We start from the raw sequence: 21,077 nt of genomic DNA, 5'->3' as shown, positions 1-21,077 counted from the left end.
TTGTCAAGCAATAATATAAACTAAACACGTCTTTTGACCCATTTTTTTATAACTTAGAATCGTTTTCAACTTTTGAAAAATAATAGAACTACTTTAAACATTTTCCCCTCTTTCAAAGACCGAAAGAGATACAGTGAGACTATTAAACATAAAAGTGACGATAGACTCTTGCCAAAGATCATGTTAGATGATTTTTTTCACCTGAACTAGAAAAAATATGAAAAGAAAGTACAACTTCTTATTAAAATAAATTAAAAAATTAGAAATTGCATATTACAAATATTATATAAAAGAACATATAATATACATACATACATACATACATACATATATATATATATATATATATATATATATATATAATTTCGTTTCTACTAATTTTACATGTTAATTGCAGTAGAAGAATGTCATAATGTGACTTCATAAATATTTCATTATGTCAACATGGCAGTATCTTCAAAGATTAGTGTTATAAAGCCAAGATACACTGTACCCCTTAGTCGCAAGAGAACTGATAAAGCCAAGATTCAGTGTATCAAGTGATCAAATTGTATAAATGAAAAATAAAAAGAACTTATGAGAATTATTACTATTATTATCGTTATTATTACCTTGTATACAGAACATAGGCAAATAAAAAGACGGTGTACGATGTGATGGTACAATCGTCCAAATTCCAATTAAGGAAAAAGTTTATTTATAGTTTAAAGTATCAGTTTAGCTCTTAGCTCTGCATGTCCCACAGGTACGAGACGATTACCAACAACTCACAACACAGGCAATACATAATAGTTTTGTAGTTTAGAGCTGGCCAAAGCCATAAAATAGTCTAAACACACATATTTATACTTAAGGACATTCACACAAACATTGAGCATGCACTGTAGGGTGTCGCACATTTTACTCATCCGGCAACTTTTCGGGTGAAAGTTCTTCCAGTCTGAATTTGCTGGGCGGACCCAAGGATGAAGTTTCCAGTTTCAGACATCCAATTCACTCCAGCCTTCATTGGTGGAGGACGGGGATGTCCCATTGATTGTCTTCTTGTACTAACAGACAAATTGCCCAATTTCTCAGCTGCTTCTGAAACCCCACGCGCATACCTCCCCTTGTTCGTAAAAGCTGCCAACAACCAAACACAGGTTTCCATAAACATTAATCAACACAATGAGAAAAACAAATCTCTCAAAAAGAATGCCAATCAATTCAAAGTGTGGAACAAAGTTTTGTAACTTCGTAATTTCAATTGCTTTTTTAATTACTAATTTACTGCGTAGATGTGAAACAAAGTGTTAGACCTCTTTCAATTCTCTGTTTCACTTTCCGTGTTTATGTAATCTGGTATTAAATTACCAGTCGGAGTGAATATTAGAACGCGGCTCAGTTATTTTTTTGTATAATCAGTTTTTCCCTAAACCAGTACGACTTCAAAACAATTCAGTTCGAACCTGTTACATATACTTGGTAAAATAATTAAAATACCAGAGACTTAAAAGCTTACTTGGGCTGTCCTTTCCTGGCTGTCGATACTTTGGTTTAGTACTCCTCATAGGTTTTTCATTCTTAATTCCATCCTAGAGAAGAAACATAGAAATCGTTGGCATGACAGATGGATTTAACGAGGAAGGAACTAGCTTAAGATAAACATATTAGTCTATTCAAGATGACAAATAAGACCCATACAAATAATACGTAAAAGAACTTCAAATAAATTTGGATATCGTGTTTTTTGAATCTTGGGAGTAAAAAGAAAGCATATATAGCTAGTTAGTGAGAGACCGGTGGAAAGAACAAAAGCATGTTAAGAGAATAACTCACCTGATTTACCATATCCAGCTTCCGTTGCACACCTGTAATATTCTTAATTGGATGAGAACAACGATCTTCACATTCACAAATATAAAGTATTTCACTAACCAAAAACAACCTAATTATTATATACATAAATCCAACGGGGGGAAAACCTTTTATATGGATAAGAAATTTCTGTATAAAAACAAACAGATATTTTAAACCAAATCATGATATAATTGAATTATCTTCAAAGTAATCAAGGTAACTGAAACGTGCATCAAGGTGCATCAAAGAGCCCAAGGAATCTTTTGGTTCTGATGAGGCAAGCTTCTATTAACTTATTAAGTAAAACTAAATCTATTTAGTAAGAATACACCATTAAGTTGCTAACCGTGAGGAAAAATAGTCAAAAGGTTCAAAATATTTCAGTGTTGAGCAACTTATTTACTATGAATTATAAGCATGGGTAGTTAATTCACATGCAAATCGACGTAGAACAGTAAAATATTTTACTTGTCGTTTCCCTAATGATAAGGCTTCCTTTTGCTCCACATACAACACATGCAATGTTCTATTCAATAAATATGTAATATGTCACCTGAAGCTAAAGGAGGATGTAATTTCTGGGAAGAAAAATTATTGGTGGCCTTTGAATTGGATAAAACACCAGAATATCTCTTGACCCCTTGGTGATCCAGGGCTCCTCTGGTTCCAGCTGAAAAGAAAGGACAATAATGATCCCCACTCAATTGCACAATAAACACATTCCTAGATAACAAATAAATAATACAAACCAGATGGTGGAGTTCTCGCTACTGCTCTGCTGCGAAGGGATGGAGGAATATAGAAGCAACTCTACCACAAATAAGAAGTCCCAATAAGACAGCTTGTAAAGTAAAAGAAGATAAATTCTTGACAGAAAAACAACAAAACATTAGCTCGTTAAAAGACCACCTGAAAGAAAGGATGCTGAAGGGCCTCAGAAGCTGTTGGCCTCTTGCAGGGATCCCAGGAGCAAAGTGACTGCATTAACAGAAAAGAAAATGAATTACACACTATTTGTTGATCAAATGGCTCACAGGCCTAAGCAACTGACCAATATACCAAAACTACTTACTTTGATAAGGCTGATTGCATCATCGCTCGCAGACGGGATCAGTGCAGAAAGATGCACACCAGCAAGCTATAGAAAGTACAAAAGGCATATAAAGTGAATAGAAGAATGCCATCATACGTAGTAAATTAATTAAGCAACTAGCATCCTAGATGCTAACCTGTGGAAATTGGTAGTTGATATCCCTTGCAAGCTTGAGTCCATCATCCCAAGATTCATGGGTTGGATTGCCTATCACACCACATATTTTGTATATCTCATCTGCCTCACTGCATGTCACAGAGAAACAGATTATTTATGACATCCAGTTGCTGATCAGGACTGCTTTAGAACATGATACCACTTTTAAGCAAATAAACATCGTTAGATTTTATAAGTTCCAGGTGCTAAAATTTTGTTTTCCACGGTGAAGATCTATTTGCTATGTTGCAGTTAAAAAATCATCATTAGGTGTTTAGTGGGGGGGGAGGGAGCAGCAAGTGAGAAGCTAATACCTGACACCCGGGAACAGGGGACGAAGAGAGAAAAGCTCAGCCATTATAGCACCCATTGCCCACATGTCTATAAGGGGAAAAATGTTAATAAAAAGGTACTCACAGTTGTCACTTGAAAAAACATATCAGTGATAAAAATAAATGGCAATTGTTACCCAATCAACCACTCACCAACTTTAGATGTATACATATAAGACTGAAGCAACACTTCAGGAGCACGGTACCTAAACAGAAGGTGATCACGCATGTTATTGCATACCTAAAACACAGAATGTGAAACATCTACTGAAAGTAGATGACACATACCATCGTGTGGAGACATATTCAGTGTAGGGTGGTTGTGAAGTGATCTCTCGAGCTAGGCCAAAATCAGCAATTTTGATGATATCCTTGGTAACCAGCAAGTTTTCTGCACCATATCGGCATTCCTTGGGTCAAAGCAGAAATATATTGCGACAGAATAAAGATGTAAACAGCAGACCGTGCTCTCAGTTTATTTATTTCAATTATGTCTCACAATAGAGTTTTGTTCATCTAATGAGGTATTTAACAAGTCAAAATAGAAAATGTATATAACCACGTTAACAAGAGAAAACCAGAGTATAAGAAACTTCTAGCAAAATATACATTACATAATACACGTAATAAAAACTAGTGAAAACACACACTACTTTATTTTACGGAGTAAAAGTTTAATATATCTTTTAATACATATTTATTTTAACTAATTTACTTTTATACTGTTTTGTTTAGATTTGAGATAGTACTTAAGAAAATTAGAACTAATATGAAAGGAATTTAAAGTCATCAATTAGAGAAAGAAAAAATTGGGAGAGTGTAAAGAACATGGAAATTATAAGACACATGGAACCTGATTATGAAAAAATAATTTTTTATAGTTATTGTGAAGGGGAAACTACAAAAAACAGATTGAAACTGAGTATGAAAGAATAACTTTTTACAGTTAGTATGAAGGGCATAAGGCAGAAGAAATAAATAAAGTGGTTTTACCCAGATTGAAGAGTATATTTTGTGAACAAAAAAGTCTTCATATATAGTTTATAACCTAAAGAAAGCACCACTTGCGTATTAGCACCTACGTGTCTGCATTCTAATGAGTCTGTCTTATTTTACTGAGTCAAAATTTAATTGCTGTAATAACTTTTATTATTCTACATATTAATGTGTATATTAATTTCAAAATTAATATATTTTTAATACATTTATTTTATGTTGTTTAGTTTAAATTTCAAATATTATTTAAGAGATTTTAATTTGAGATAAATAAAACAGAAGTCATCGGTTGGAATGGGAGAGAGTAGAAAATTTGGAACATAAAAAAAACAAAATGAGTCAGAAATTGAGAGAATAAGTCGGGATGGTTATTTTAAAAACGATAACGACAATAAAATAAATAAAGTAGTTTTACATAGATTAAAGGATATATTGGAAAATAAAACACATGCAAAAAATTTATAAAAGTTATACATTAACTCTCCCATTCAATCAAAAAGCAAAAACTAACAGATTTTAGAGAAAATTGTGCATAAGTACCGGGCTTCAGGTCACGATGGAAGTACCCACGCTGGTGCATGTAAGCAAGACCTTGGAAAACTTGAAAACACCAATTTCTAACTTCACCTTCAGAAAACAGTTTTTCCCTATCTTTCATAAGCTGGTATAGGTTGCATTCCTACATCACCCCAAATTGACACTAAAATTAGTCTATATGATATTGCATTATCCAACCAAGTACTTGTCTACCAAGAACTTTAATCACCCACCATGTATTCAAAAACAAAGTACAAAATGTCACTTTCTCGAATAACTTCCTTCAGCTTGACAATATTTGGGTGGTTCATTTTTCGCAGCGACTGCCATAGGGGAAATTAGAGAGTAATTATAAATTTTCAACTAATCATTACAAAAAAAGGCTTTAAGAAAGATAAGCAAGATGTAAAACCTTGACTTCTCTTAGGTTTACACACTCCTCCCAAGAGTAATACTTCTTCTTCATCTTCTTGATAGCAACCTGCAGTTTTACTACGTATTATGACATCCGACTTCAAATAGAGCAACTCCATCATGTCAGTTAACGCATACTTACAACTTCCCCGGTCTGTTTGTTTATAGCTCTCCACACACTCCCAAAAGTCCCATCACCAACTTCCTTAATTAAGTTGTACCTGTATTGCCAGGGAAACGTATTAAGAAATTTAACAGAAAACAAAAGAGGAAATAGGAAATTCTGATAAAAGGGGAAAAAGTAATCACCTCTCCATTGTTCCCAGGGAACACTAAGCAGCACTTTCTTTATTCAACAAATGTAAACAAAAACGCAAAGGATAAATGGCATTTATCTCGTGTAGATGATGCTCAGAGCTGTATAAAATATTAACAGGTTCCTGCTGGTCCAGCAAAATCCACCATCAATTTTCTGTCGTAGCAAAAGAGGGCATAGAAGCAGAAACTTTCAGATGGACGGGCTGCACAGCTTTATTCATTAATAGACCCACGGCTTCGAAATGGTTGCATAGTAAAGGTGGTGGAAATGAACAAGAACCAGAGATCATACTGACACTTCTCAGGTCCCACTATAATGACTGATCAAAGCAGTACCATTACTCTCCCTCTAGCTAAAATCACCGTGACCCAAGACTTCAGAACTACAATATACTCTACTTCATCTAATCAAAGTAGGATTTGCTTCAGAAACTTCGGGAAACTGATGTGTGTTATTCAGCAACAATACCCATCAAGAGCAACAAGGAGGCTATTTCAATAACTACAGTTCGAACTGATTCAATGCAAATGCTTCACTCAAAATATGCAGGCAGAATCCAATATTCAGTCACCGATCTATATGTTTCAGCCCTGCAAAGGCAAAAATAGGCTAGTAAATTTTTTTTATAGTAGAAACGGAAGACGTTCTGGAGGTTCTTCACGGTAGAAACCTTACCCAAGAGGATTTACCGGAAGTTTTAACAGAATGATGGGTCAGCAATGCACTGCCAAAGAACACTTATCAAGAAACTTCTTTTTGGATTGGTGTTTTGCAAAGAAGAAAAAGAATAAGCGCTTACTTGCACAAGTGCACTAAAGATGCAGCACCTGTATCAGAAGAAAGTAGCATCACGTACCCTGTGCTGATCATCAAACGGGAGCAGAACACTAAGTGCAATTAACAAAGGAAACCCGAAGAAAATCTCCAAGGATGAAAAATCGCCAATCAAGCACTTCTTGGAATGCAAAAAACCGATACTGGTAGCAATTTGTCCAGAAACAAACTCCCTCCATGTCTCAAAATATAAATCACGATCCTTTAGATTCAAACCCAGACCAACCTATGATTAAAGAACATGGAGAAGGCTTGAGGGTTAGATTCATAAAAAATCCATACTCAATTTTCTTTACCATTACATGACCAATAAAAATAAAATTAACAGCAAAAAACATGAATGACATATGAAATCTGGCAACTATTAGTTTCAGATGCTACAACAAAACAGCGATGAAGACTCGGATTCTCTGACCAAGTAAAATTAATTGCATTTACACTTACCTCAAACAATTAAAATTCGAAAATCCTGTTCAAAAATTGCAAGTTTTCCAGGAAAAAAAGGTAAAATTATCAGTCAAGGAACTAAATTCCGGAATCGAAATTACAAGGCGTAAAATAGCCTACAAGCATCTCTATGAATTGATTATCCATGTTTCCATCAGATTAAACATCAAATTCCAGAAAGCAGAAGCATAAATAATCTAATAACACCAAAAACTATAACCTAAGACGGAATAAAGCATAAATAACAATCCATACGAATATCGAGAACCAGAATCCTATCTCGAAGCCCTAACTAACACCAAAGCACAAAAAGAAAACAAGACCTAGAAAAAAAAAGCGGAAAATCCATCAAGAAAGTCAAATTCAACGAACGCGTAATCCTCTAACAACCAGAACCAATTGAACAAACAAATTCAATTGGTCGACGGTCAACAGTCAAAAGCCTAACAAAACAAGAAAGGAAAAGCACAAAAACGACGGCGAAACTAAAGCGAAAAGGCAATCGGAAGGATCCGAAAGGGATCGGATCGGATCGGATCTGAAAGAAGAGGGGGAGAAGGAAAGAGGATGAGACCTGAAAAGCACGCAGCATAACAACCGTCTCGAAGGACGGGAAGAGGCGGAATCCAGAGCTTCTTGTTGTTCTTCCTAAACGAAGCTTTTCTGTTTTTCTCTTTCTTGGGTTTGGATTGGTGCGAATGATGAAATATAGGGAATTAGAAAAAAGGTTGAGACCTAATTTATGCGTTTTGGGTGGGCCTTTGTCACCGCCTTCATTCCTTGTTTTTCTTGTCTTCGACTCCAACTCTTATTCCTATTTATAATTTGTCTTCTCCGCGTGGCTACGACACCCTCTATTCCCTCCACGTCACACCTACATTTCTTATTTCAGATCTAATATTTTTATATAATCATTTAGTTTCTTTATTTTTTATTTTTTATTTTTTAATATAAAAGATTCATAATGATGCTGCAAACATTTTTCTTTTCAAACATATTTCAATTCATCAATTTTTAGTCTATGTCTTGCCACTCGTGTAAGTGTGTAATCATGCCTTAATCTGATTCTAATGTCTCAAAGGATAACTGTATCATGCTGCACCTATGTATAATATTGTTCACATCACATCTAATCATCATATAGATTATGTCAACGTAATATTACGTCACATATAATATAAATCCAAATTTTAATGTAATTATTATATATTCAACTTTTATACATAATTATATATTTAATTTTTATCTTGATTTTATTCATTAATAAAAACATAGTTAAAATTTCAAAAATAACCTTAACAAATTACTCAAATTAAAGTAAGATTACGATATCTAAATTACCGATACACAATATTCAAAGTTAGATTAAAAGAAATTACTTTTATAATTTTTATTCCACTTTGGTAACTAAACTTATTTGAATCAAATTGAAAATCGACATTGAGAACAATTATTTAGTATTCTTTTACCATTTGTTGTAAGTTTATTAATATAATTATTTACTACTTTGGTTTATTATTTTATTTTATTAAAGACTTTTAATGTTTAAATAGTTTAGATATTAAATTTCTTTGTTTATCAAATTATATAAATTTTAACTATTATAGTCGAAATATAGGTCTATTCATTTTTTTTGTAATAAATAGATATAGCAAAAAATATCAACTCATAAATGTTTTGATTGAGTCAAAAAGTCAATCAATACACGAAGGTTTCAAGATTTTATTTTTTAATTATAAGTTTTTTATGGTGTGCATGATTTTAAAGCAAAAATATTACAATTGAATTATTTGTTAAACCATATGACAAATCTATTAAGATATGTAAACACAAGTAGTCCCTCGATACCATCATTGCCCATTATTTAACCATGCTTATAGATTTGATGAATGTTAATGTATGGTTAGTTAAAGTTGCACACACCATCCATGACTTCTAATTTTAAAAAAAATTGAAATTTGTCTTACTCACATACATGTTTAATGTTATTGTTTTGAACCGAAGTCATTCATTCCTTTCTTAATTTCTTATTTCTTAAAAAAATTGAATGGCTGTAGAGACGGCTTCAATGTTTTTAAATTTAATTAAGATAATCAAAATCGTACTTAATCTTCGTAATTTTTGTATATTATATTTTCAAATCAAACTCATATTTTTATATTCAATATGAAATCATGTAACTTTTGTAAAAGAAGTTGTATGTTGAGCATAACTTATTTTCAAATAATAATTATTTTAGAATCTGTCTATATTTTATAAAATTACACCATTTTCATAACAAAACTAAAATAGTCAAGAGCTAAGTAATAAAATAGTTGACTTTTTTTTTTTACTTTTAATGAGTGTAAAAAATAAGTTAAATTAATTATCAAATTAATATATTTATTTTCCTCACAAAAATAAAATAATATACTTTTTCAAATTGTTAATATATTTTATTATATAACTTGTATTTTTTTTTTGCATAAAATTAGAGAAAACAAGAGAAGAAATATAAAGATTTATTTTTGTTTTCTCACCTCACTCAAAACATATAATTGTTGTTTTGTAAAGACATGGTCACTTAAGCAACTAAGTGAGTAATAAATGACACTTGTAAAACATATTATATCTCAATAACTAAGACAACTTAATGGATGTCTAAGTGAAGAAATCAAAATTTAGTTCAAAATATAACAATAATTCACTTTGTTTAAACTGTGATAAAAATTACATAATTAGTATTTATTTTGTTTTAATTATATTTATTATTTATTAATCTTAGATCATAATTATATATATATATATATATATATATATATATATATATATATATATATATATATATATATATATCCTCTTCTACTTATAAATATAATATATAGGAAAAGAAAAATAAGAAAAATACACACCAACTCTTACAAAAATCATTTTAGTTGTTTTATTCTATCTGATGTTTTAAAAGTATCAGTTTTATAAGATTTATAGATTTTTCAGTGCTTTCAAGCAACCTAAAAAGTTGTTATATATTTAGAGATAAATGCATATTATTTTATCTTACCTTACCTACAAGTGGACACCATTTTTTTTTCTAAGAATAATCCTCAATTTTTTTTATCTTATATTATTTTTGTTATAGTCTAATATTTTACAAAAATAATATATTAGATAAATAGATTAACAAATAGAAAAATTAGTTAGTTTCTTTAAAGTTTAAACATACTCAAGAGATAAAGAATTAAGATTATCTTTTGTAAGAACTTAAATTTTAAATAAAATACTTTTTTAAATTTGTAAAACCTTTGCATATTATAAAATATTTTATAAATTATTGTACACTTCAAAATGAATACGAAATGAAAATATGGTGATTATTTAAAATAATAAAAATATTAAAATATAAATAATTTGCATAAGGTAGAGTAATTATAAAGCTAAAACTTATAAAACATGAGTAAAAGTTTTAAGATTGAAATAATATTTCTTGGTTAGTTTTACAATTCAAAGACAACAGAAAATATGAGAATTTTAAAAAATATTAAAAAATTGGTAGGATATAAAAATAGGATCTTTAAAACGAATAAAAGTTTGTAAAACATTTTCCGGAATACTGTAAAATATACAGTGTAAACGATTTGGAAAAGTTAAATAAAAACATGTAATAACAATAGTGTAAAAAGACCTTTAACGTCATCCTATAAATGTCTGATTCTCAAATACCCAACATAAAAAATGACTGGTGACATTTTTCGTAACTAAAACAACTATTTAGACGTCGGTACCCAACATCTAAATACTCATATACGTCGGCTCTCCCGAATAGACGCCAAAACTAAACGAAAAAGTTAAAAAAAAATTATTCTATTTAGACGTCTGTTATGGAGGGAACCGACTTCTAAAGCACTTTAGACGTCTGTTATTGGGGGAACTGATGTCTAAATACACAACCCAGAAATTTAAAAAGTCACTTTTTGACTCCATTTAGACGTCCGCCACTCCGACTTCTAAAGCACTTTAGATGTCTGTTATTCAGGAAATCGACGTCTAAATGCGCAGCTTAATAATTTAAAAAGTCACTTTTTGACTCCATTGAGGCATCTGATCTCGCCACTCCGACTTCTAAACCACTTTAGAAGTCTGTTATTGGGGGAACCGACGTCTAAATGCGCAGCCCAAAAATATAAAAAGTCACTTTTTGACTCCATTAGACGTCTGATCCCACCACTCCGACTTCTAAAGCACTTTAGACGTCTGTTATTGGGGAACCGATGTCTAAATACACAACCCAGAAATTTAAAAAATCACTTTTTGACTCCATTTAGACATCTGATCCCGTCATTCTGACTTCTAAAGCACTTTAGACGTCTGTTATTGGGCGAACCGACGTCTAAATGTCGGCATTAAAACACCGCGAACGCGAGACAATCGTTACGAGCACTCATTGTTCATCATCTTCGTCGTGTTTTCTCTCTACGGGTTATGCTTTTCAGGTTCGTTTTCTCACTTTTGCACCGTTTTAAATTAATTTTACTCCGATTACATCACTCTTTGATGCATTATCTTTAACTTGAACCAATTAAAATGTGTTTTTGTTGGGTTTTGGTGCAATTGTTCTCCTGTCCTTGGGCGACGTTCTTTGGCGGCGATTTCTTGCGTTTTGCACTCCTCCAATTCCCTTCACTACGTTTTTAAAACCATTCAATAAAAAAAAATGTACAATACATTCTCTTCAACTAAAATGTAAAGTTGTAAACTCGAATCACCATGAGTCAGGAGCAACCTCAAAGACGTCTGACCTGTATGAATCGGACGTCTATATAGACATCTAACCTATATAGGTCTGACGTCTATAGAGATGTTTGACATAAAGGGTCCGACGTCTCATTAACGTCACCCATATAGACGTCGAACAGAGATCAGACGTTAAAAGCCCAAAATAACAGACGTCTAAAGTCCTTTCTGCACTAGTGAACAAAAACAAAAGAAATATAAACCTAAATAATGTGCAAAACCCTAAAAATATTGATGGTGATAATAAGTTAAAAAAATATGGGTTAAATATGTTTTTAGTCCCTCAACTATCAAGCGATTTTATTTTACGTCTCTCTTTCAAACTTTGGTACACTTTGATCCTTCTCCTTAAGGAAACTATAATTTTTCGTCCTCCAAAACTAACGGCGTTAAAAATCAGCTTAGGTGGCTAACGGTGGTGTGCCACGTCATTTTTACTTTTGCTTATGCTGAGTCCATATGCTTCTCTCCCTCCCTCTTCGTCCATCTCTTTCCTTGCATCTTCTTTCTCATCCACCACTGCAACCTCATTGACCAGAACCACCGCAAACCTCCGTCCCCATCCCCGGCCGCCATCTTCCACATCGAAGATCCCTCTCCGCGTTCTTCTACCAGAATTTCATATACCAGAAGAAGTATATTGTCGCAATCCTCGCTTTCCTCCTCGTCATTCTATTATTCTTCGTCGCCAATTTCCACAGTATCTTCTCAAACTTTTCCTTCCAAATCGATTTTGTCTCTTATCGAATGAAGGAATCTGAATTGCACGCCATTAACCTCTTGTGGCGACAACAGTTAGGACTGTTAACCGGTGGGGATAATGTGATTACTGGTATGGCTGCTGCACCGGAACCTGAGGATGAGAAGGTCAAGAAGGACAGAGATGGGGAAGGACGTAAGAGGAAGAAGGATGAAAGCACTGATAGCCCAGTTTCAATCCCTGTTAAGAAGGCAAAAGAGGTAAAGGTGCAGTATTTGCCCTGTTTCCAACTGGAACATGGTGGCAGTATACATTAGCATTTTAGGTTCTTTAGCAATACACTTTAGGTACATTTTAGGTTTTATGCTGAAGTGGAGCCAGAATGGGTGATGCGGCTGCGACGTATGTGTGGTGGTTGACAAGGAGTGTAGGTGTGCGGCTGCGACGTCGACAGGGGTTTGATGAGCAAGAAGAGTAGAAGATGGAGGGAGAGAAGCTCGACATGAAGATCCAAGAAAGGAGACGGAGGAGAGGGAATGAGAAAAGCTGGGGGAAAATTGACTTAATGTAAAAAAAATGATGTGGAGGACGAAAAATTATAGATTTTTTAAGAAGAATGATTAAAATGACCAAAGTTTGAAAGAGGGACGAAAAATAAAATCGCTTAATAGTTGAGGGATTAAAAACATATTTAACCCAAAAAATATTAACCCGTGAAGAAAATAGGATGATTTAGGAATCAAATTAGCATTGCCTAAAAGATTAACATATTGATTAACAAAAAAATTATTATTACTTTATTATTTGATTTGATTTCATATAGTAAAGCATTTTTTGTGTGTATCAAATTGTCTTAAAGTGATATATAATGTTTAATAGTTGGGACCGGAAAGTTCAATAATGGATGGAGTTTGGTCACGACAGTGGCCACTGAGTATTTAATTGGTGAAGAGTTTTATGGTTGATTGGCTCTCTTGGTTAGGTCGTAATTCACAATCAATTTTCATATTCTATCTTATCTAATTGGATTTTCTTTTTCTCTCACCTATGCTTATGTTTTTCTCCTGTGACTAACTGATAACCTAATGATAATGTTATATTTGAATTTTTTATTTGCTAAATATGTTAGAAATTAATTCTATCACTATTTTTTTATAAAGAAATTAGGGTATTCATTTAGTGGGGGTTGATTTAATGGTGGCGATGAAATTCTAAATGCCGACTAACATGAAAGAAAGGTATGTCAAAACTGTAAGTACTAGTTTTTTTTTTTTGGAAGAAATAGTTTTAGGATGGTAAATATTAAAATTTTATGTTATGTTTAATTTTAAAATGGTCATTTTTCTAATTTTTTGTTTTTACATTCTTTAAAACTATTTTTCCGTATTTCTAAAAAGAAGTGTCAACTAGATGATGTTTTTTTTCCTTTCATTTTCAGTTTATTAGAATTTGATTTCTTTTGGTTACTTTTTATTTTATGGTTGGATATCCAAGTCTCTTTTACATGTTCAATAAAATAAAATAAGTTTTATGACCTTTCAATTGTATTTTAGCAACTATGGTGACCTTACAAAGTGAAATCTAATATTGAGTGAGACAGAGAATTGATGATTGTATTTTTTTTAATTTGATTTTAGTGTAAGGTATGTTAAAATGTAAATCAAAACTACATAACAACTTTAAATGTCTAAATGACAGTTATCCTACTCTGTACATATATTAGTTTTTTCGTTAATGAGAAATATATCGTTTCTCTATTCTCTGCATTACCTCTCTTTTAGCTATCTCTTTTTCTCATAAACTCTCTACTGCACCAACTCTATCAGTGGTATTCAGAGCTACAGGTTGTTGAACCCGGTGAAGTGTCAAACAAACAAAGGAATTGTTTAGTGAAGAAGGATTCACGCTGAAAGGCGATGGCAGGAATGATCCAGAGTAGCTTGCTAGTGTTCGACGGGAAGAATTACAATGATTGGTGCGTAAAGATGGATGCTATCTTGGGCTTTCAAGAAGTTGATGAAATTGTCAAGAAAGGGTTTAAAGAACCTACAAAAGGTGACACGGAAGAAGTAAAGAAGACTTACAAAGAAAACAAGAAACTGGACTGTAAGGCACGAATGCTTCTGCATCAGTGTATTTCTGCAACGATATTTCAAAAGGTGTCTAAGGCAGTAACAGCCAAAGAAGCCTGGGACATATTACAAGACGGATATGGAAACTCAGGGAGAGTAAAGAAGGTAAAACTTCAATCACTACAGAGACAATATGAACTCTTGAGCATGGGAGAGCAAGAAACCATCAAAGATTATATCGGCAGAATTCAGGTGATCGTTAATGCAATGCGAGCGTGTGATAAAGTAGTAAAAGATAAGAAGATAGTTGAAAAGATCTTGAGAACATTAACGCCTCAGTACGATCATATTGTCGTGGCCATTGAAGAAAGCAAAGATCTGGAGAAAATGAAGGTAGAAGAGTTACAAAACTCTCTTGAAGCACACGAACAACGACTAATTAAGAGAAGAACAACAAAACAGAATGCAACGCAAAACACAAATCAAGCGCTTCAAGCTAGAAGCAATCAAACTTACAAGAATCGTGGAACTGGCAGAGGAAGAGGAAGAACACGTGGTGGTCGTGGAGGCCGAAATGGAGGAAGATTCACAAATACTTTTGAACAAATCAAAGATGATAACAACAACGAACACAGAGAAGGAAATTATAAAGCTATAGGAAAGTTCAGAGGAAAAGGAGGCAGAAAGAATGTTGACAAACGAAATGTGCAATGCTTTACGTGTAGTAAATATGGCCATTACTCATCTGAGTGTTGGCACAATGAAAACAACAAGAAAGAGAAGAGCGATGAAGCAAACCTTTCAAAAGAAGAACTGGAATCAGACTCAGATCACAGTTTTGTTGATGAGTTGTGTTGATAGGAACTACGATAGGTGGAAAACAACACAAGAGAGATACGTTCAAAATACGAACTATGTAACAGAAAATTGTACAAAGAAGGTCGACCAAACAGAGTATGTGTCACTCATTGGGGAAACAAGCCATGCAAAGGAAGAAATGTCGTGGTATTTGGATACGGGCTGCTCCAATCACATGACAGGTAATAGAAAATGGTTGCTCGATTTAGACACAAGTGTCAAGGGCACAGTACGTTTTGCAGATAATAGCATAATTAAAGCTGAAGGCACAGGCAAGGTGTTAATCACTCACAAAGATGGAAGATTGGTGTTCATGCACAATGTTCTATATGTACCCACAATGAAAAGCAATCTTCTTAGTCTCGGCCAACTTCTCGAAAAGGGTTATACCATGAAAATGCAACAGAAACACATCGAGGTATTCGACGAGAGACAGCGGATGGTACTCAAAGCTCCCCTTGCGTGAAATCGAACATTTAGAGTAAATCTGAATGCAACAGAGATACAATGTTTGACTGCAACAAGTGCTAAGGAAGAAAATGAATGGTTGTGGCACTTTCGATATGGGCATCTAAATTTTAGAAGCCTATGTCAACTGAAAGATAAAGATCTTGTGAGAGGCATCCCTACATTTGTTGTACCAAACAAAGTATGTGAGAGTTGTGCTACTGGAAAACAAATCAGAAAATCGTTCAAACGACACACACCCAAGAGAGCGAGACAGCTGTTGAATGTGGTACATGCAGATGTGTGTGGCCCTTTTGACGTGCCATCTCTAGGAGGTAACAAGTACCTTTTACTCTTCGTAGATGAATTTTCCAGAAAGCTTTGGGTATATTTGCTAAGAGAAAAGAAAGAAACTTACACATGCTTTGTTAAATTTTGTTCCATGGCTAAGAGACAATCGGGTCAACAAGTTAGGATTCTCAGAACTGATGGTGGAGGCGAGTTCAACTCTGGAGAAATGAGCAAATTTTGTGCTGACAAAGGGATTCTACATGAAGTTACAGCGCCTTACACACCCCAGCACAACGGATTAGCTGAAAGAAGAAATCACATGCTTTTGGATATGACCAGATGTATGATCAAAGGGAAAGGTCTTCCGAACTACCTATGGGGAGAAGCTGTCTCGACGGCTACCTACTTGCTGAATAGGAGTCCCACCAAAGCGCTGCCAACATGCACGCCAGAAGAGGCTTGGTCAGGGAGGAAACCTGATGTGCGACACTTGAAGATTTTTGGCTCAATTTGCTATAAGCACATCCCAGATGAAAGAAGAAAGAAGTTGGACGACAGAAGGGAAACTCTCATCCTCGTAGGATATCATCCAACCAGTGCATATAGGCTGTATGATCCTGTGAAGAGACAAATCGCAATCAGCAGGGATGTGATAGTAGATGAGTCAACTACGTCTAGATGGTCTGATGCAAAGAGTAACCCAATGGAGCAATCTAGTGCTGTGGTGACTACCTGGCTGGAGGAGAATAAGACCGAGGAGACCAAACAGTCTGGTACTAATGAAGTTGTTGAAACCAGAAGACCACAGAGAACGCGATTTCCCTCCACGAGACTCGCAGATCATGAACTGTTTAATGACAATGATATTACAGACACAAGTGATATAGTTCATTATGCTTTCTTGGCAGGTGCAGAAACACTCACGTGGGAACAAGCCATTGAGATTAAACAATGGAGGGAAGCTATGTTGGAAGAACTATCAGCTATTGAAAAAAATAGGACATGGAAGCTGGTGGAATTGCCTCAGCACAAAAGAGCCATAGAGGTAAAATGGGTGTTTAAAACTAAATACAAACCGGATGGAAGTGTTGCAAAGTTAAAAGCTAGGTTGGTCGCAAAAGGTTTCTTACAGAAACCCGGGATAGATTTCACTGATGTTTATGCCCCTGTTGCAAGATTAGAGACTGTAAGGCTCATCGTTGCTATAGCCAACTTCAATGGTTGGACCATTCACCAGATGGACGTCAAATCTGCGTTCCTTAATGGCCCTCTCGAAGAAGAAGTTTACGTAAATCAACCACCTGGCTTTATCAAAAGGGGACAAGAGTTGAAAGTATACAGACTAAACAAAGCCTTATACGGTCTTCGTCAAGCACCACGAGCCTGGAACAAGCATATTGGCGCACTGCTTATCAGGTATGGTTTTAAAAAATGTACAGTTGAATATGGAATTTACGTGAAATTTGTTGAGCAGCTAGGTACTCTAGTAGTATGCTTGTACGTAGACGACCTATTGGTTACTGGGAGCTCCACACAGGAGATTGAAGAATTTAAAGCAAAGATGAAGAATGAATTCGAAATGACAGATCTTGGCAACTTGGGTTACTTCCTTGGACTGGAATTCATGCAGACAGAAGGTGGAATGTTCATACATCAACGAAAGTACATTTTAGAGACTTTGGAAATATTTAACTTGAAGAACTGTAACTGCACATCCATTCCTGTCATGGTAAATTTGAAACTCTCTTGCCAGCAAGAAGAAACCAAAGTTGATGCAACATTGTTCAAGCAGATAGTAGGAACATATGCAACAGCAGACCGGACATCAATTTCGGAGTCGGACTCCTCAGCAGATTCATGCACGACCCTAGACAGTCTCATCTCGCTGCTGCCAAGCACATTCTACGCTATTTGAAGGGAACAACAGATCATGGCCTTTATTTCCCCAGGAAAGTTGACTGCACAAACGATGTTTTAGAAGCATGGTGTGATGCAGACTGGAGTGGCGATCAAGTGGACAGAAAGAGCACTTTTGGATATGTGTTTAAACTAATGGGAGCTTCCATATCGTGGTGTTCGAAGAAACATAACGTCGTAGCGCTCTCGTCTTGTGAAGCAGAGTATATATCTTCTGCCGAAACTGCTTGCCAGTGTGAATGGTTGGAAGCCATTCTACAAGAGTTGAGTATTGAGCATCACAAACCAACACGCTTAATGGTGGACAATAAATCTGCTATCAACTTATCCAAGAATCCAATCTCCCATGGCAGAAGCAAACACATAGAAACCAAGTTTCATTATCTCAGAGATCAAGTCAGTAAAGGAAAGCTAGAACTGGTATATTGCAACACAGATGATCAAACCGCAGACATTTTCACTGAAGCCTTGCGTCAAAACAGATTTGAAAGGCTGAGAGAATCACTTGGAGTTAGATCCTTGAGTAGTTTAGCTTTAAAGGGGAATGTTAAAATGTAAATCAAAACTACATAACAACTTTAGCTGTCTAAATGACAGTTATCCTACTCTGTACATATATTGGTTTTTTCGTTAATGAGAAATATATCGTTTCTCTATTCTCTGCATTACCTCTCTTTTAGCTATCTCTTTTTCTCATAAACTCTCTACTGCACCAACTCTATCAAGGTACTTATTCAATAAATGATGAACTTGCAATTTAATTTTTAAAATCACATGTATAAAATATTTTATAATGGATAGGGACGGTTGAATATGTTTTTGAAATAAGGTGTGTAACTTGGTTATATATAAAGTGTTAGTGTATCAAATTTATCAATATGCTCAATTAATATTTTCATTGTTTACTTCAACAAATGTTTTCTCTTTTTGTCTGTTAATGTGAAAACTACAAGTATACCGGTCACACTTGGTAAGTAATAAGTATCATTCTCTTTATAGGAACTTATGACAACTTTCACAATTTACAATTCAATTAGAGAACAAAACTCATAAAAATATAAAAAAATTCTTTTTGTATTTTTATCAAAGAATTGGTTTGCAACAAAAATTTAACATATGATATATATAATTGCTAATACTAAATATCATTCATTTCATTCTCGTACATTTACAAACATCTCAATTCTATATTGAAGTTAAAATCAACTTACAAGTTTGCTCAAATCCTATTCTTAATGATTTTGAGCCTATAATAACTCATGAATATGTGAATCATGTTCTATCCCTGTATACAAACTGGATTAGGTATAATTTCATTTCTAAGTCAAACTATGAGATCAAGTTACAACACATACATACACATATTTTCCAACTCTCAATGACAGTAATTTTTCACTTTCGTAATATTACTTTTTATCTCCTCAAATCTTCTCATCTCATTTTACTATAGTTTCGGATAGTTTCTAATCTTCGGTCGTCAAATCTACATCCATAAATCCATCAAAATAAGTTGGAATAAGTGAACAAAATCTTGGAGAAAAAAAATACTTTCATCAAAGAATAAGAAAAAAAAAGGAAAAAATTGTTTGATGAATTGAAGATAAAATAAACAATCACATTATCTTAATAAGAACAAAATAATAGAAGATAGAATAGTTAGACGAAAATAAAAACATTTTAAATATTAAATAAACAAATTATTTAATTAAAACTTAATTAAACACACCTAATAAAATTTAATTAAGTTAAAATTAAAACATATGATTATTAACTTTATTCTTCTAATTATATTCATATTAAACTTGAAATAAATCATTAAAATGTTAATTTTTTTTTCAAATAATTTGGTTGTGAATTTTAGATGGAATTTTATAAAGTAGGAAATTTGAAATTTTCTTTGAAAGAAATCAAATATTTTAAAATCTCTTTTATTAAAAAGAAAAAAATTCAATTATCTATACTATTATATGAAGAAGATTTTCTCTTTGTATGCAATCGGTTTCGAATTTACTTTTATAAGTATTTTTTGTTTTAAATTAACTTAATTATTTTATCTATTTAACCCTTTAGGTAATTTTTTTTTAAATTTAACTGTTTTTCAATTTGACTTTTTTTTTTTGTAAAATTTAACTATTTTTATAATAAAAAAATATCTGAAGTAATAAACATTACCTACAATCAAATTGTAAAATTTTTTAGTCTTTGTACAATGCATATCTTTGTAATATATTAGGAAGAATTGGAAAGATATCTTTGGTTATCTGAAGTAATAACCAAGTTTTCTTAGATTTTAATTTTCTTATCTTATTGAAGATCAAATATGAAATACTTAGAGAAGAATAAAAATATTTGAAATACTTAATAAAACAATTTAAATTAAAACTTAATTAAAACACCTTACAATTTAAGTAATTTAAAATTAAATGATATTATTATTTTATTAACTTAATTTTTCTAATACTTCAATATATTCATAAAATTTGAAATTAATTATTATTGTTTGGCCCTTCAGGCATGTCAATCACTCCTTTAAATCTGTCACCACCTTTCCTCTCTGTTCTCAATTATTTTGCACAAAAGCATCTAAGAACACTGAGCATTTTCGTTGCGGGTTCAAAACCAGGGTGTGGGTTAGGAGAGTTGCATAGCTTAAAGTTGGGAGGCACACTAAGAATCAAAGGCTTTGACATATAAGTGAAATCTGTATTCTATTAAGTTATCTAGCTTAGGTATTTTGAGACTCAGTAGAAGAATTAGTGCGTGATAGTAATGGTTTCAATCCGATTTATGGTCCAAAACTCCAAATCTTTCAGTAATCTCTCCAAAATCAAACTGTTCTTCGATCATGCCCACAGGTAATGACTCATTGCATAATCAACTATATGATCAAATAAATTCCTACTTTAGTACAATTATAGAAAAAATTATAGTTCTCTTCTTTAGTACAGCTCATAATAGAGACACCAAATTAAGCCACATAATTAAGGGATTTCAACAAGTTCCTCTAGGATCAACACATTGGAATAATGTCAAAAGTTTCTAATAAAATAAAAAG

General features: G+C 33.3%; 3 protein-coding genes across 3 annotated transcripts; 2 read left to right on the top strand and 1 right to left on the bottom strand.

Annotated features, from left to right (window-relative positions):
- Nucleotides 1-668: 668 nt before the first annotated feature.
- Nucleotides 669-7,748, bottom strand: LOC124845930 (cyclin-dependent kinase F-4-like). The gene is made up of 19 exons (XM_088100384.1): nucleotides 7,542-7,748; nucleotides 6,543-6,746; nucleotides 6,362-6,410; nucleotides 5,677-6,276; nucleotides 5,510-5,588; nucleotides 5,366-5,434; nucleotides 5,187-5,276; nucleotides 4,957-5,095; nucleotides 3,709-3,811; nucleotides 3,574-3,626; nucleotides 3,403-3,469; nucleotides 3,069-3,177; nucleotides 2,912-2,977; nucleotides 2,749-2,817; nucleotides 2,589-2,649; nucleotides 2,393-2,509; nucleotides 1,819-1,850; nucleotides 1,502-1,574; nucleotides 669-1,122 (listed from the first exon to the last, which is right to left on the bottom strand). Exons 4-19 carry the CDS (start codon nucleotides 5,682-5,684, stop codon nucleotides 905-907), a joined length of 1,353 nt encoding a protein of 450 aa, XP_087956510.1. The 5' UTR covers nucleotides 5,685-6,276; nucleotides 6,362-6,410; nucleotides 6,543-6,746; nucleotides 7,542-7,748; the 3' UTR covers nucleotides 669-904.
- A 6,605-nt stretch (nucleotides 7,749-14,353) lies between these two features.
- On the top strand, nucleotides 14,354-15,367 carry LOC148192128 (uncharacterized). Its single transcript, XM_088100010.1, has one exon. The coding sequence runs from the start codon at nucleotides 14,354-14,356 to the stop codon at nucleotides 15,365-15,367; it is 1,014 nt and encodes a 337-aa protein (XP_087956136.1).
- A 139-nt stretch (nucleotides 15,368-15,506) lies between these two features.
- LOC148192127 (uncharacterized) lies at nucleotides 15,507-15,833 on the top strand. The gene has a single exon (XM_088100009.1). The coding sequence runs from the start codon at nucleotides 15,507-15,509 to the stop codon at nucleotides 15,831-15,833; it is 327 nt and encodes a 108-aa protein (XP_087956135.1).
- The last annotated feature ends 5,244 nt before the right edge of the window (nucleotides 15,834-21,077 follow it).

Source organism: Vigna umbellata, chromosome 10 (assembly GCF_029865625.1).
Source record: "Vigna umbellata cultivar VRB3 chromosome 10, Vumbellata_1.0, whole genome shotgun sequence".
Lineage (NCBI taxonomy): Eukaryota > Viridiplantae > Streptophyta > Magnoliopsida > Fabales > Fabaceae > Vigna > Vigna umbellata.
The sequence above is the reverse complement of the archived record's forward strand: the minus strand, read 5'-3'. Positions and strand labels throughout refer to the sequence as shown.

Bases quoted from the DNA above. Each gene is read 5' to 3' on its own strand.
- LOC148192128 (XM_088100010.1), top strand. From the start codon at position 14,354: ATGGCAGGAATGATCCAGAGTAGCTTGCTAGTGTTCGACGGGAAGAAT.
- LOC148192127 (XM_088100009.1), top strand. From the start codon at position 15,507: ATGTCGTGGTATTTGGATACGGGCTGCTCCAATCACATGACAGGTAAT.
- LOC124845930 (XM_088100384.1), bottom strand. The intron at 3,470-3,573 runs GTGAGTGGTTGA...TTCCCCTTATAG, and splicing joins TATGTATACATCTAAAGTTG to ACATGTGGGCAATGGGTGCT. The intron at 2,818-2,911 runs GTAAGTAGTTTT...CTGTTAATGCAG, and splicing joins ATGCAATCAGCCTTATCAAA to TCACTTTGCTCCTGGGATCC.